The sequence below is a fragment of the Vombatus ursinus genome, unplaced genomic scaffold (assembly GCF_900497805.2).
Source record: "Vombatus ursinus unplaced genomic scaffold, bare-nosed wombat genome assembly UNPS02014798.1, whole genome shotgun sequence".
NCBI classification, from domain to species: Eukaryota; Metazoa; Chordata; class Mammalia; order Diprotodontia; family Vombatidae; genus Vombatus; species Vombatus ursinus.
Window position 1 is genome coordinate 75,374,548 of NW_020954576.1, and position 16,967 is coordinate 75,391,514.

The 16,967-nt window shown below is 37.0% G+C and overlaps 1 protein-coding gene across 1 annotated transcript in view; it reads left to right on the plus strand.

The window, feature by feature from the left end:
* The window catches only part of LOC114049380 (deubiquitinase DESI2), a 45,012-nt gene extending 31,554 nt beyond the window's left edge, over positions 1-13,458 (plus strand). Inside the window, exons 2-5 of the mRNA XM_027870653.1 lie at positions 712-784; positions 2,994-3,087; positions 4,581-4,722; positions 10,960-13,458. Coding sequence (XP_027726454.1) covers positions 712-784; positions 2,994-3,087; positions 4,581-4,722; positions 10,960-11,193 — 543 coding nt within the window. The 3' untranslated portion in view covers positions 11,194-13,458. The remainder of the gene's footprint in view (positions 1-711; positions 785-2,993; positions 3,088-4,580; positions 4,723-10,959) is intronic.
* Positions 13,459-16,967: the final 3,509 nt, after the last annotated feature.

Sequence of the window (16,967 nt, forward strand, 5' to 3'; positions counted from 1 at the left end):
TTAAGCACTTAACATGTGCCAGGCATTGTGCTTATAAGCACATTTTATACTGGACATTTTATAAATGTCTAATGTTAACTCATCCTGTGTGTCTGCCTGATTATGTTTGCTTAAAAGTCTCTTCCATTTAAAATAGTGATTTTTTTCCTCAACACTAAAATATTATCTAGGTAATGCTTTTCCCCAGTGTTAAACTATATTAAATTTAGCTAAATGGTATTTTTTGAAGACAAACAAGAAAGTGGAATGATTTATCTGTAGACAATTATAATAAGAAATGACTGCAAACTGTAGTTCTAGTTTTTCTTATCAGTTCTGAGATCAAAAATGCCCATTTTAATAGACAGGAAAAACTGAGTATTAATTGAGCATTTATAAATACTAAAACCTTAAAGTAAACTTCTGAGTTCATACCTGTGAGAAATAAATGTAAATTATTTTTGTTTGCTCAAACACAAAACAGATGATCTTGCATGACAGTTTTGTGCCCTTCTGTCTCATTTTTATTTCTCTTGATTATAGAATTAGTCTACTAAAATGAAGGTTCTACAACTTTTTCTAATGTTACTTTTTATTAAACTATGTGTCCTTTTGCTCCATGAAAAAGGAATTGGCATGAATTTATAAATAAGTGTCTTTTGCTAATGAAGCATTGAGTTGCCTTTGATCAAAAATTAAATGATTATGATGGGATTTTTTTTCCCTCTTCAGTACTGGATGAATGAATACACCTCATCCATTGGAATTGGAGTTTTCCATTCAGGAATAGAAGTGTATGGTAGAGGTATGTATATATAGTATCTTTAAATCTACTTTATAAAGATATGTGATTCTTAAGGAGCTTCATGAGTTGAGATTTTGGGTGTATCCTTATTAAACAATTGTTGTTATAGCTTCTGCTTCAGAAAATGAACCAAAAAACCCCTGAACATTCATTCGCCAAGCTTGTTAATTAACCTTTCCAACAGGCCTTAGTTCTTTGGGCAGAAGGGAGTGGAAATCACCTGAGCAATATAATTGTGATAGAATATCCATTCCTTTAGCCAAAGTTTTCTGTTGTCATCTTTTTGAAAGTCTCGACCTGTCATTTTATGCTGGTGTGCATATTCCCTCTATCAGTAAAGTTAATTCAGAACCTTAATGACATTAGCTGTCTGGGGCACTGAGCGATTAAGCTATTATGTGTTAGAAATAGGGCTTAAACTGGAGTCTTCTTGACCGTTCATCCATCAATGCCATGCTACCTCTCTGTTAAGTATATATCAGATTAATAAGAGGTAACATAAATAAGAATGAATGAATAAAAAGTTGTGATGAGGACTTGAGAGTAACTGAAAGATTATATTTTTACATCATGTTATCAATGATTTTGAATGTAAATATTACTAAGCAGACTTAGTTCATTGCATTGTTCAGTGCTAAGTGTATCATTAAAATGTCATATGCCTCTTAATTGAAAGTTATATTTGGTTTTGAATTGTAACTTTATGATGCATATTTCACTTTGGGTACTTCTGCCTTTGACTTCAAGTGGAACTATTGTAATTTATTCAGTGTTACCCAGGGTTACCCATAATGACTGCATATAAGGTACAAAATATGAGTATAAAATAGTGTCATTTGCATATGTATTAGCATCATTATTAAAGACTCACATTTATATCTTTCTTTGTGATTTCAGAATGCTTTGTTTCTATCCCATTATTCCTCATCACTATTCATTAATCCCTGTTCTGGGTTTTAGGGTGTGAGGTATAGTTTATTGAAGACCATTCTTTAAGCTTCTTTTTACTTAATAGACTGCCTCCCTCTCGCAATCCTCAAAAAATATGAGGTTTTTGCAAAAGATATCAGTGCCTTTAGACATAGCTGATGATGGTTTTGTTGTCCACTAATGACTTTGATTTGATTTGGCTTTTGTCTAAGTTATGGTTATTAGTGAGATCCCCTTCATTCTGAAAAGAAAGGAAGGCAGAGGTACCTAATTATTGCTACTTTCTTCACTACTGTCTAGTGAGAATTTAAGCCTCCAAATTTTCGGTGTTTTGTTACTAGCAACGTTTGTGGTAGTAAATTGTTGAACTTAAAATTTTCAGCACCAGACCACATTTTAATGTCAAACACTTCTCGAAAGAGGAATTGAACAACTAAAACAGAACCTTAAATACCTTGTGTCTCTGGAAAAGGGACCACAAAATGTACGGAGAGCTAAAAGTTAAATTTAGCAATAGCATGGTTTAGTGGAAAGAGCATTGGATTTTAGAGTTAAAGGATGACCTATATTCATATCCCCATATTGCTACTTATTACCTTTGTGCCCTTGGGTAAGTCATTTTCTTTCAGGGACTCAGCTTCCTCACCTGTTACTTTGAGGAGATTGAATGAAGTTATGTCTGAGTCCCTCCCAGGTCTAAATCTCTGGTCCTGTGAACTGTTTTTGCTATCTGTCATTCCTTGTTATATGAAATTTTAAAAACTATGTTAGCCTCACCTTGTCACTTAAAAGTTACTTTGGAAATCAAATGTCCTGCCCAAGGTCACATTGTAATATCTAAGAGAGAGACTAGAAATGAGGCTGGAATTTCGTTAGGTCTTCCTTGTATGGAGTTCTTCTCTCTGTTATTATGCTGGATGAAAGTTCATTGAATCTGAAAGAATACTTTGGCTGAGCTATAGAAATGCCTGCCAACAGAGTTTCTGTCCCATAAACATGAGTAGCTATAGCCCTTTAATAGCTGGGGGAGGGGGAAGCATTAATAAAAATAGCTACATTCACCATTGAGTATTCATTCAACTCAGTCTTCCATGACTAGAACAATTAACAACAAAAGAATTTGAGATGCTTTCATTTTCATATTCTCAGATCCTCTGCATCACATCTTCTGTGCATTTAATAATTTAATACAAGTCAGTAAAAAAAGATTCAGCAACCTGGTTGGCTTAAATTTTAACTTTGTGAAAAATACTAAAAATCATGAGTTTTCTCTTTTCAGAATTTGCTTATGGTGGTCATCCTTACCCCTTTTCTGGAATATTTGAAATTTCCCCAGGAAATGCTTCTGAACTAGGAGAAACATTTAAATTTAAGTAAGTAGGGAGGATAATTTTATTACATTGTCATACATAGCTGCCAGAGCTTATCTTATTTGCAAACAATTTAAAAACACATCCCTGTAAGCTTAGTTACTTCTAGTGCTTCTTTAATACTATTTTTACTTGTTTGTACGCTTTGTAAATTAGTTGATATTATTGCATAGAGATGAAATTGAGCCAGAGTGATTGAAATAATTCAAGCTTTATTATTTAGTACTTATGTTTAGCTTTTAAACATTACTCTGCCTGTTTTTAAATTACTAGTTTTTATGTAACCTTTGGTACTTTTCTGAAAACTAAAGGATATCAAACATGATTTTTTTTATAATTATTTTCCACCTTAACTTTTTTTTGTCAACATTTCAGTGCAAGTTACCAATGTTGAAAGTTTTCCTTTTTTCCTAGTGAAAGGGAAGCAATATAGGAATTTAGCATAATTAATTAGACATATTGAAATCCATTGGTGAGATGATGTGTTTATATTAAGTGACTATAATAAACTAAAATTTGTTGTGTATACTTTTAGACCTAATCTATCTTAAAAGCTTTGAAAACCTGAGTGATTATTTTTCAGCTTCTAAATAAGATTTATATCTAAAACTCAATATATTATATTCAAAGAGTAAAATAATTTAAATCAGTGGTAATGAAACTTGATGAAATGAAGGTTTAAAGCAATAAAAGTGTAGAGTAATAGATTTTCAGTTCTTTTGCACTAAGCCTAAATACCAATGTGAGCTATCTTGATGGCAGAGCACTGTAATGCTGTCCTAAATTCATAGTGTGGAATAAACTGTCTCAGCAAGACAACCTCATAGCTGCTAAACTTCCCTTTGATACCCAATTGGATCTGTCTTAATTCAGATTCTGCTTTCCAGAGAATAATATATTGAGGGTATAGCCTAATTCTTTTTCGTAATTTCTACTTTGAATTTTTTGATATTTTATTAAGTTTAGCAGTTGCATGTCTTTGCCAGAACAATTGTAAATAAATTAAATACATTACTGCAGAGATAATAAAATCAACCTCCTAATCACGAGAGTAGTTAATCAAGATTTTGTTTGATTTCCTTATCTACTATAGCTACCACCTGTATAGATCTGGTGCCTAATAATGAAACACTTATTAAAATAGCTGTGAGAGTAATGTTAAGTAGGGTTCATCAGAAACATTTGGTTTCTTAACTTAGCATAAATATCACTGGGATGGATCTAGGACTAACAATAAAATGGCTATTGAGATAGAAAAAGGAAATATTTATTTTGCATTTGTACAAGTTAGAATTAATGTACTTTGCCTTAATGTATGTTAAATCCAGATCTAAAAAAATTAGAATGGTGAAGAAATCTTATTTTTCTGGTTGTCTTATTTTTATTAATAGTTCCTTTTCTTATATTGATCAAAGTATTCTAAGACTACCAGTTTATAAAAACAAGCCTATAAATACCTAAATACTATGTACTTATATTTTTTCCTTTTGTTTTAGAGAAGCTGTTGTTTTGGGAAGCACTGACTTCCTAGAAAATGATTTAGAAAAGATTGTAGAAGAATTGGGGAAAGAGTACAGAGGCAATGCTTATCATTTGATGCATAAAAACTGCAATCACTTTTCTTCAGCTTTATCAGAGGTAAATGAAATTGTATCCAAAAGGGCTTCCAAATAGACAATGCTATTTAGTATTTGTTTCTTGTTTCATTAAGTACATCTTACTTTACTGTTTTATTTTTCTGATCTGTTTATTTTATGTAAAAGACAACATAACGGAATTTATGTGATTTGCTTAAGATCACACAAATAATTAATAGCAGACTAGAGATCATGACATGGCCTCCTAACTTGGTTCAGTGCCCTTTCTACTATGCTGCCTCCCTCAGTCTGGTCTTTTTGTGTTCCCCCAAAACAGTGAAATCCCCCAAATCAGCAAATATTTATTGAATACCTGTTTTGTGCAAGCTTATACCTGCCCTTGTCTAACCTTACAGTTTCATTGCAATCCAGGATGCAAAAAGTCATGCTGGGGTTGCTTCTCGAAAGGAAACATCCTTTCAGCCCACATTGTATACACTCTCTACAGGCTTTCCCCACAACTGGCTGAATTGTTAAAAAATGCTCCCTAAAATAAGCTGGATTGCACAGAAGGGGAGAAGTAGTTGCTGGGAGCCTGATTAATAATAATTAGTGCTTATGTTCCCGAAGTAAGAACAAACAAATTCTTACAGGACTGAACTACTTAGTTACAGTTTAAGGAGAGGTACTTTAAGGTAAAATGGAAAACATGCTGGATTTGAAGTCCGTAAATGTGTTGGAATTTGAATTTCCAGCTCCACTTGACCTTGGTCAAGTACTTGACCTCTCCCAGCCTTAGTTCCTCATCTATATAAAATGAGAGGATTCAGTGGCCTCTGTGACCTTTCTAGGTCTAAATCTATCATTCTTTGAACCACTCCTAATACAGAGCACTTTTGATGCCTCTTCTGTATTCTCTACTTAGTCCATTCTTTCTCTGCCAAGACATTTGCCACCTCACTGTTGCTTGCATCTAAGATAATTTTGAAATTTCACTTTTAAAATGTTATTCCTAGCTTATCAAACTGCTTCACTGGTGACAGGAAGAGTCATTGCTCATTGTCTTCTTGTACTCTATCCATAGTCTTCAAGGGATAGTGAAATAAATTGCAACACCCACAATATCATTCCATATGGTTCATAGAATTTAGATGAATCATCATTTAGCTATCTCGCCTTCAGATTTTTAGTCAGATAGTTCACAATTTCCTTGATTAGCACCGGATCTGAAATTATCTATCTGTTTTACAGGTTCAGTGTGGTATGTTGCTGCTTGATCTTTTGTGTTTTTGAAGAGAGAATAATTTCTCACATTTAACATTTTACATATGAGGAAACTAAGGCTTTGAAAGATAAGTGATTTGCCTATGATCACACAGCTAGTAAGTAGCTAAGGTAGGACTTGAACCCAGGTCACCTGACTGCCAAGTGCAGCCCTATATCCGCTGTTCCAGATTACATCTCAAGCAGACATCTAATTGGAAGGATGTTGTATAATTAAGTTCCTTTTCAAGCTGTATAAAATTAACAATTATGTTGTAGGCCACCATGGGTTCTCCTTTCCTCTTATACAAAGGGAATATATATGTGCAGTAATATGTTAGATATCACCCATGCATTCAGAATTCATATGCCTTAGTAAGAATCCTCTTTAACATTTTATCTGTGGAATAAAAAACTGGAAAAGAGAGCCTTAGAAATAAGTTAGCCCAACATTGACATTTGTTTGACAAATCATGGAGACCTGAGAACCGAAACAGCTGAACAATTTACTTCAGGTCATAAAGGGCCAGAGCTAAAATCCATGGCTTCTGCTCATAGTCCCTTGGCTCTTTCTGATGACACCATGCTGCTCCCCAACTTGTTGGAGGTCTTTGTACAAGATTGTAACTGCTGTAGTCTAAAGCTGGGCTCCAGTAACCACTTCAGCATTTTCAAAGGGATAGAACCTGGGAGGCAACTTGATTTTTTTGCTGTGCTCTACTGGTGAGCACATCTGGCCAAGACTTGAACTCACTTGGTCTTTAAATCCCAAACTTAGCATACACCAAATACAGCAAGTATTTTCATCTAAACAGTAGAAAAGATAAAGAAGATTGTATGTGAAATTGCAGGTCTTTAATTATGTACAGCTTGCTTTTTTAAACTATAATAAATTAAACATGTCACTTTGAAAGCTGTCTTGCTTGTTTGTGATGCTGGCCTCCCTTTGTTTTTTTCTCAGCATTTTTTTTAATGCTTAGTGATCCTCTTCTTTCTTTTTTTTTTAAGCCAAGGAGAGGGCTGGACTACCTTACCCCATGTCCCTCTTACCAGCCTCCTTACCCCCATTGCAGGGAGGAAAAAACAAAGCTTTTATAACAAATGCATAGCCTAGCAAAACATTCCCACTTCAGCCATTTCAAAAAATGTGTTTTATTTTGCATCTTGAGTGTATCACCTCTCAGTAAGTAGATGAGTACTCAGTAAATAGGCTTCATCATCAGTCTTGGTAGAATCGTAGTTAGTCATTGCATTAGTCAAAGTTCTTAAGTTCTCAAGGTTTATTTAGTCTTTTGTCTCCAACTATTGTGATCTGGACTGACTTAAAGTTTTGTTGGGATAATCTTGCTGCAGTCTATTCATAAGTCATCTTTTTTTAATTTTCATTGCCCAGTATCAGAGATTAGCTTAGTCTTTGTCTTTGTGATAGTATTAGTTCTACATAAATTTAGTCTTCGCTTTAAAATTATTTATGTTACTAGATAAGAATTTTCTCCTTTTCTAAGAAATAAAGATCTTTCTAATTTTTTTTATTAACTAAATTGCAAGTATGTTTGAAATAAAGTCACAAGACATCAGTCATCGTTTTGCTAGTATTCATGAGAGGTAGACAGTTTTTTCAGTAGCTTCCATTAGACTCCTTCCCTACCAGTTGGTTAATTAAGTCTTGGAGAAAAAACTTCATTGAGCCACCTAACTCCACTTCTTCCATTTTCCGCCATTGCTTTTCCTCTCTTGCACTGCCTCAAGGTTGGCAATAATAAATAGTTTACATTTGATCGTATTTAACCAAAACACTTTAACTAATAGCAGCTCTGTGAAGTACCTGAGGTGAAATGATTTGCCCAGGGTCACACAGCCCAGAGCACAGGTTTCTAGAAGCAGGACTAGAGCTTCTGACCATGAAGCTCATGTCACTCTCCTGCCCTGTAGCTGCACTCAGGCTTCCTGTGATTCTGGTTGCAGACTGTATGGCTGCCACTCCTGTCCTCCCTCATCCCTCTCTATGCCAATCCCATCTCACTGTGTTCTGTTAACAAACTGTCTACTTTAAACCTGTTTCTCTACTTCCTAACTAAATAAACCTTAAGAATTTAAGAACTCTGATCTCCCCTACCCCTAGAAAACTTTTTGTATATATTTTACATTTAATTCTCTATGTTTGTGTTGTTTCCCCAGAATTAAATGTAAGCTCCTCGAGGGAAGGGACTCTTTTGTTTGGTTTCCCAGCACCTAGCCCAGAGCCTGTTACATAGTAGTTGCTTAATAGATGCTTCCTGAACTGACTCCCAGGTCACTGTTCTCACTACTTCACCTTTGTCTTCCCTATTTAAAATGGACATTGTAACCATTCTGAAACATCACCCAATCAACAAGTATTAAGTACTTCCGTGTACTAGGTGCTGTGCTAGCTAGGTAGGATGGGGAAACAAGTAATCATAACTAAGATTTGTATAGGTTACATAGATTCTTCTATTTGGTTCCCACAACAGCCCTGTGTGACAGATATTGTTATTATCCCCATTTTATAAGACCTGAAAGAAAGTGACTCACTGAAAGTCTCTTAGTTTCTGAGGCAAAATTTGAACTCTGGTTTTCTGGTGCCAAGTCCAGTGCTCTCTCCATTTCACTCCCTGGCCACCTACAGGAAACAGAACAGTCCTTGCTCATAGGTGGCATACGTTCTAATAGGGAACACTAGTGTCTGTAATTAATGTATGTATGTCTGTATGAGTAAATACAAATATATACAGAGTAGATAATAATAATAGCATTTATAAAGCGCATTACACATATTATCTCATTTGATCTATGCAACAACCCAGTGAAGTAGATGCTTTTATTATCTTCATTTTACAGATGGGGAAACTGAGTCTGGGAGAAGTTAGGTGAATTACTCAGGGTTACATGGTTAGTAAATGACTGAGGCAGGATTCAAACTCAAGTCATCCTGACTCCAAGTCCAGCACTCTGTTGTGCACTGCAGCTCCTAGTTCTCCCCAAGGTAATTTACAAGGGAGGACTCTAACAGCTGGGGAGAATCCAGAAAGGCTTCATGCTGAAGGTGCTTGAACTGTGTCTTAAAAAGAAAAGAGGGACTTAAAGGTGGAAGTAAAGAGAGAGGGCATTTAAGGCATGTGATATGGCTAATGCAAAGGGATGAAGATGAGATTCTGAAAATGCTCTTAAAACTTGTATCTTTGATAATTCACTGGTCATTGCTTTACCGAATAAAGCCAAATGGTCTAAATTTGTTGGATATAGTACATAAGGATTTTAATAAAATGTAGGCTAACTGAGAAGTCTTGTTGAGCACATAGTACAGTGAGTTTTTTCCTTCATCCATTAATGAGGATTTTGGTTATGTGACTCATGAGGTTTTCAGGTATAAAATCTACTTTGAATTATAACTTATTCTTTTTTATTTATTTATTTTCTTTTGCTTTAGGCAGTTGGGGTTAAATGACTTGCCCAGGGTCACACAGCTAGTAAGTGTCAAGTGTTTGGTCTGAGGCCGGATATGAACTCAGGTCCTCCTGACTTCAGGGCCGGTGCTCTATCCACTGCGCCACCTAGCTGCCCCCCAATTATAACTTATTCTTTTGGGGAATAAACCCAGGCAGAAATTTCTGTTCTTTCCTCCCCAGCTCATCTCCAGAAATTTTGTTGACAAAGGGTTCTCGATGTCATTACTGACATCCCATTCCACTCACTGAGCTCCTCACACCCAAGGATTGTTGAGAATGACTCCGGCACCTCTGACATAGACCTAGGGCAGGGGGAAGATCTTTTCTGCCTGTTAGGCAGCTGTTATCCTATTCCTCACATGGGGCTTGCTTCTCACCCTTGCTACTTGCAGAAGGGAAAGGGTGGAGAAGGAAGGTAGAAGAGCATCTGAGGTGCAGATGCTTTTATGGGACAAAGGCAGAAGGTCGGTCAGGAGACCTAGTAGGGAATTAGGTTCTCAGCCAAGTGAGAGCCCCCTGTAGCCCAGGGCTTCTTAAAGTTTTTCCACTTGGAATCACTTTAGTGCTTCTTAAACTGTAGATCGAAACTCCATATGGTAGCCTAGTTTCCATGTTCCAAAGGGGACTATAGAATAAAAATAAACTAGAAATTAATACTTTTGCCTGTCCCTTATGGGAATGAGTCATAGAACAACTAAGTCTGTTGCCCAGGAAGAGGTTTTATCCTGGATAGATTCCAGCACTTTGATAAACCTCATGTAACAAGTTCTCAGACCTGAGAAGGAAATGAAGGGTGGAAGGAAAGAACATTTGTCAGATAAATTAATTGAATGAGTGAATGGGCATTTATTAAACACTTAGCATATACCAAGCTTTAGGAATATCAGTGGAAAAATTTGAGATCGCTTCAGATCTTAAGGAGCTCATACTCTTGAATTGGCAGTGATGACACATAAAAGAAAGTTCAAAGTGGTGGGCAAGGCCTTGTAGCCTACAGGGTGCGTCATTGGACAGCACGGTTCCAAGGTCCTAAGGCTGTGTCAGCAGTCCAGGTGATAGGGCCCAGGCCTCTGGGCAGAACATAGAAAGAAGGCCTGGTGCTCTACCTTCTGCCTCAGCCGAGCCATTTGAGCAGGCACCAGCGTTCGAGGGCAGGCTAGTTCCCCCAACCACACAAACTGAAAGTGGCAGATAGACTTATGCAAGCAGCAGAAGCCTGAGGTCCACTGATGTAGTGATATATTAGCCTGATGTCTTACTTTGGAATAAGTTATAACTTTTCTAGATGTTTCACAGTATCATTGTGAAGGTCATGGAGAAAGCAAAAGGCAGTTGATGTTACTTAAATAGTATAGATGTGAAAAGTTCAGAAAGTAAGGAATGGCATTTGCTGTAAAGTTCCTGGCCCCTGACCTCACTGGGTAGATAGCTGCTGTCAAAGGGCACTTGGAATGTGGCCTATGGAGGACTTTCTGTGCACTGCTCTTCCTACATTCCTCAGCACTAGACAGGATTAACCTTATCTTTCATGTAACACAAAACCTGCCTTTTTCCCCCCCCTCCTGTAGATTCTTTGTGGGAAAGAGATTCCTCGTTGGGTCAATCGACTCGCCTACTTCAGCTCCTGTATACCATTCCTCCAAAGCTGCCTTCCCAAGGAGTGGCTCACTCCTGCAGCCCTTCAGTCTAGTGTCAGCCAGGAGCTCCAGGAGGAGCTGGAGGAAGCAGAGGATGCAGCCGCAGCAGCCGTCATGTCGAGTGCGTCAGCAGTGGCCAGACCTGGGCGCCACACTAAACTATAAATTTCTCCAAAGTAACACATTCAGAACTTTGTCTGGCAGTTGAATTTCACTAGAGAGCAGCAAGAAGAAAGCAAACTTCTTTTTGGACATTCCTTTTGTATGCAACAATAGCTCTTCCCCAAATCCCAAGTTTTTTCAGCTCAGGATTATATTTGTAATTTAAAAGAATCACCTGACAAAAGAGGGAGGACTTTATGTGAAGCCACCCTCTGTTTTTTTTACCCACTTGTAAATTTGGATTTACTTCTGTTTTATACAAGATCTGTTGAGTTATGTTTACAGTATTTTATATTGCTGTTTACAAATCTTGCATGGACTCCTGCCACCATGAAAGAAGAAAACCTTAATGTCTTCATAAATTAGGCAGGTAAACTTTCTACACTTCCAACTGCTGCCAGAGCTGTGGCATAAACGGCAGAATACCAAGTACGTGAACAGGTACTTACACAGTTATGGTCACCATCACCTGTTTAAGAATTGCGGTTTAAAAAAAAAAAAAAAGCATCAGAATACAAGGAATCCAAGCACGCTGGGCTTGAGATGAGAGTATATGTCAGTCAGAGGTCTTGTCTGGTGTTGGGAGGTGGGGGTGGGGGTGGAAAGAACAATTCCTGAGGAGTGGTTATAGCTCTCCTTTCCCCCTTACCCTGCTCCCAAGGTAGCACATTTGCCAGGTTTCTAACAGCAGCTGGCTTCTACCACCCTTACTGTCTACCTGGTCACCCTGTGCATGCTTGGGACTTTGTCCTGTGTTCATAGCTCCAAGAATTTTCTTAAGGTTTGATTGATTTTCTTGCCAGTGACTGCACATGTGTGATGAAAGCTCAATTTACTTTAATGCATAGTCATTTCTTAAATTGCAGAAGTGTTTTGTTTTGTTTTTTTCCTTGAACCTACTAATTTGAAATCCTGCCCACTTTATATAGTGCTTAAACGGAAGGTTGGGGAATACCTTGAGGGATGTCCTGAACATCAGCAGTTTTAGTTTGCGATCCAGGTTCTTTTAACTGTTGAGGTTATTATTTTATTGGGTTTACATGGTCCAGAGTAGTAAAGTATCTGTTGGACTTCAGTTATTTTCAGGCTTTCTATATCATATCAGAAAGACATGCCATGACATGGGGCAACCTAAACCTAGATTAACTTTGTCAAGCCCTTCTCATGGCTGTGTGCTGCCTTTGGTCATTTATGAGTGAATTATGTGCACAACCATTTCATCTCATGAGTAAATGGCCATCATACTCTCATAGACATTTTTTGTTGACAGCATATTAATGTATTTCCATTAGTTACATTTATTTTTTCAGCAACATTCAAGACATTTTTTTTTTGGTCATTTTATAATCTCTAAAGTGTCTATTTATGTAAATCCATCCACTTAAGAACCAAATTGCGACAACAGATAATAAGCACATGGTGTCAGAGAAAATATGTAACCTCCTGAAGGCCTCTGTGCCCAGGCATCTGTAGTCCTAGTTTGGCCCTCCTCTGTAAAAATCATCCTTTACATGTAATATTAACTTTTTCTGCCTTAACAATGAATTCCTGCAATAAAATTGGATGAAATTTATGAACAATTCAAGGCAGTGACTTAAACTTCATAAGTATTGTTGGTTTTTAAGTGGTTTACCTTTATTTAAGCTGCTGCCCTATGTTAAATATGTGGAGCAAACATATCTTTTAAGTAAACTGCAGTTTTCACTTTTTACGTATTCTGATTTTGATTGTTTTTATTACTTTTCATAGAACCTTCTTATAGGGAGAAATCACTCATTGGTTTTAAGAAAAAGCCTTAGGGAAAGGGAAAGCACATAACTTAATTTGTGCTTTTAACTCTTCAATTTCCCTGAAAGAAAACCCTTGTTAAAAAATACTCTCACTCCCAGAATGGGAGGGGCCCTTAGTTTATAAAGGGCTCTGTACAAATGCAATAAAGAGATAGGGACAGACACTACCTGATTTCCAATAAACTTTTCTAAGTCTGAAAATGTGATTTAAAATAAGACACTAATGACTTTATTGTTGACTGTTGACATTATTTGTAAAAAGAGAAAAATTCCTATAACAAAAACCTGAATCATTTAGAAGTAGTTTGTTTTGTAATTATGTATTTTGTTAAATCCATTTAGCTACTCATGGTTTAATTTGAGCTGCTGACTAATCTAAAAGAGTAGTAATTAGATGTTTTCCTGGTAAATAGCCAGAATGGCCCATCTGTACTTATTCAGGCTCCAATCAACAATAAAAACATATGGTGTACTTTTTTATTTTTTGTAATTTTTTAATTTGATTTACTGTCATCTGTGGCATTTGAAGATTAAAATCATTCTTTCAGGCCCTGGTTGAAAAGAGCAGTGGTCTTAGCTTATTATCAGCACACAGGATGAGAATATAAAATTTTGTGTAAGAGAAATGCTTTATGACCTGCTTAGGCAGTTGTTGCCTCAGGTCAGAAAATAAATGTTATGACTTCAGAAAAGTTATGACTTGGGTCAGGTCATTCTCTTCAGATCAAAGTTGACCTTGCTCTTTGTGACATTCATCTTGGCCTTTAAGAGATAAACTAGTATTTTTGTCCTTGCCGCTTAATCTCTCAGAAACGTTGTTTTAAAATTGAATAGTTCAAGGATGTATTTGGCAAGGATTTACTTTGCATTTAGGGGGGAAAAACAACTAATCACTTCTTAAAGGTAGGTTTGAGTTTTATTAATAAACTCATGTCACAAGTACAGTATTCAGGTGATGTTAAATATGTTGGTTTTCCTGTTTGTTTTAAATGTATTGATTTCTCTAAAATCTCTGAAAATGCCATCTGCTTTGGAAGGTTTGCTCCTTGTGGAATCTTAGAAGGTGATGTTGCTGTATCTGTGTGACCATGTGCTCTAAACTTGGACTCCACTTGGTGCCTAAAAACCTGCCATCTGTTGCTCTGACTCATAGCAATAGTGCAAGTTGCCTTTCACCAGCATTTTTAGAGAGCAGGGAATTGTGGTTTTAGTTAACTGACAGCATTGTGTGTACAAGAAGGCTTCCTACTCCCAAAGGAGTTAGAAAGACTCTATCCATGGCTTCTTTCCATCATAAAACAGGTTGAAACATGTTCACTGTTTCAAGGTTCTAAACTGCTTGCCTTCTTTTTCCCTGTTGTTCAGTTTCTGTAAGATACTTTGTACTTTTGATACACACTGTATTTTCTTTAAATGACAAAGTCATTTTTATTTGAACAATGTGGATTCTATTCGGTGAGCCCCCCTTTTCTCCTCCCCTTTCCCCCAAAGGCATCACATCATATTGTTGTGCTCCATTTTCTTTAGTATGGTTTTATTGTGCAACTGGATTCTTTACACTTGGATGTTTAATTGGAATCAGTGCACATTCATTTTCACTGTTTCCAAGATGTTAAAAGTGGTTGAAGAATCTTCACATACCTAAAGAGAAATTGTGTGAACTTGCATATGAGTTTACTGTCACTCATAGTATTTATATAAAAATAATGCTGAGAATCTTGACTTTTGCTACCTTAACATGGCAGTAAGCTATCATGTTACATCAATTTATTAAAAAAAATACTTTTATAAGAAATGTTTTATAGTGCTTTCTGGCCTCTGAGAAACGTTAGCAGTTGTGAGGGTGAGGGGTGGTGGCATGTTGAGGATGGAATTTTATTTGCTTGAATTTCTACATGTAATTGATAAATAATTGGTTAAATTCAGAATGCAGTTTTAAACTCCACCAATGCCTTCAGCTGTCCGTGGACAATGTTCCTTGTTATTTGATGAAAGACTTTCTCGTGACAGGGTGGTGAAGTTGGCAGAGGAGGCAGTCAGGCATCTAAGAGAGTCACTGGTGACACTCCAGCCACACCACGCTCTTCCCTACTCTCGCTCCCAGTGTCCCCAGGAAAAGCCTTGCTGGACATAGCTGGTGACCTGTGGTGCTACAGAGGTTTTTGACCTTCTACTTGAACAGAATAGCAATTCCTTTGTTCTTCCTCCCTTGTGATTTTTCTGGCCCTGTGATCACTTTTCATTCACACAGCTAACCAACAGCTTTCAATAGTGAGTGGAGCTCTTAAGTTGCTTCAAAATAGGTGTGCTTTTAACATGCCAACTGATTCCAGAGCATATACATGCTCAGCCCCATCCCACAGGATAGGAATTTATTATTTGCTCAGTTGCTTTCAAAGGAATTCTCTCGTCTTGAAGCTTTAGCTTCAAAAATGGTAGTAAGACAATAATAAGAAACAAACTAGATAAGACCCAAGTCCTTAGGTATTTTTTTCCTTTTGAGCTATCAAACCTGAGATGCCATCAGAGACTGCCAGTGTAAGCAGGCAGGGAGGCTAAAAGCCATTTAAGTTGCCTGAAGATGTCAAGGAGCACAATATTGACTGACTAGTGAAAAAACAGAATTTCATAAGACTTGTTGGGTTTGGACTATTTTGGGGGGGGGGTCTATCAGCCTTATGTTTGAGGGGTTTTATGAAAATACCTAATGAGTTTTTAGGTAAATTTTCAAACCACTGAGTCTTAGAGGTAGACTAGGCCTCAGAAGCCAAGGAACTAGTAACTAAGCAAAAACCCCCTCCACTCCATGCTTGGTGGAGGGATGTGTCTACTTTGTTTTACACAAAAAACAATGGGTCCCTGAAATGTTGTTCATACGATGAATAATAAGTTCAAGGAATGTTGTGGTGAACCTTTAGGTTAAAACAAACATATTTTTGTAAGGGATGGGGGGGGCAACTATTTTACTTTCCAAATCTAGATTTTTATACACTACCTTCATTTTTAAATGGCTTACTACAGCAATAGAGTTATATTAGATGTCAGAAAAGACATTGCCTATTGAGGTTAAAGGTATATTATTTTACCTGGTAATTATCTTCAACCACTGATTGGACTTTTCAGCATTTTATATAGGACATTTATAAATGTATCTTATAAAGTGACTTCAGAAAATCTGAACTGAATTCCATCATTCGTCCTTAGGGAAATGGGAGGGTTACAACAACCACAGTAGTTCTGAAGGTTGGAAGTAAATATGTTCTGGATGTTATTTGTCTTATGATGAAGTATTTTTCAATTGTGACATGAACTGCTTAATCCTAATTGACGGTTGCCATTCACTTTAAATGTGTGCAGGGCACACTGCTCAGCAATAGGGATGCCAAGCTCACAACCTAAGAAGCTAAATAAACCACAGGCGACCGTGAGAGTCAGACTGTATTAAGTATAGCGCATTCATATCAAGGCCTGTGAGGAAGAAGAAGTCGTTTGCAGATTGGGAACCAAGGATTGCTTGTTAGAGGAGGTGACATCTTACTTAGGCCTTGAAGGGAAGGGGAGGCATTTTAACAGCTGTCTATAGCAAGGGCTCTGTTGAAGGCTTAAGCAAAGAAAGCATGGAAGGAGAATAGGGTATGGAAAGTAGTCCGGCTGGCTGCAACAAAAAGTATGCCAAAGGGAGTAGAGGAGTACACCAAGGCAGAAAAGGTAAATGTGAACTTAGATCATAAAGGGAATAGCAGGGTAAGAAGTTTTTATTTTGGTGAGCCACGAAGAGTCACTGAAAGCTCTCGAAGCTACGTGATCAAAAGCAAACGTGGCCTAATAGAAGATAACTTCCTTGGGATTTGTGATAATGCTTTAGAAAGCTCATTCTGGCAGTGTTGTGAAGTGATGATGATACTCCATTGGAGAAGGAATAGACTGGAGGTAGAAAGAAGTTCGTAGCTCAATACAGTAGTATAGGTGAGAATAATACTAGTGGAC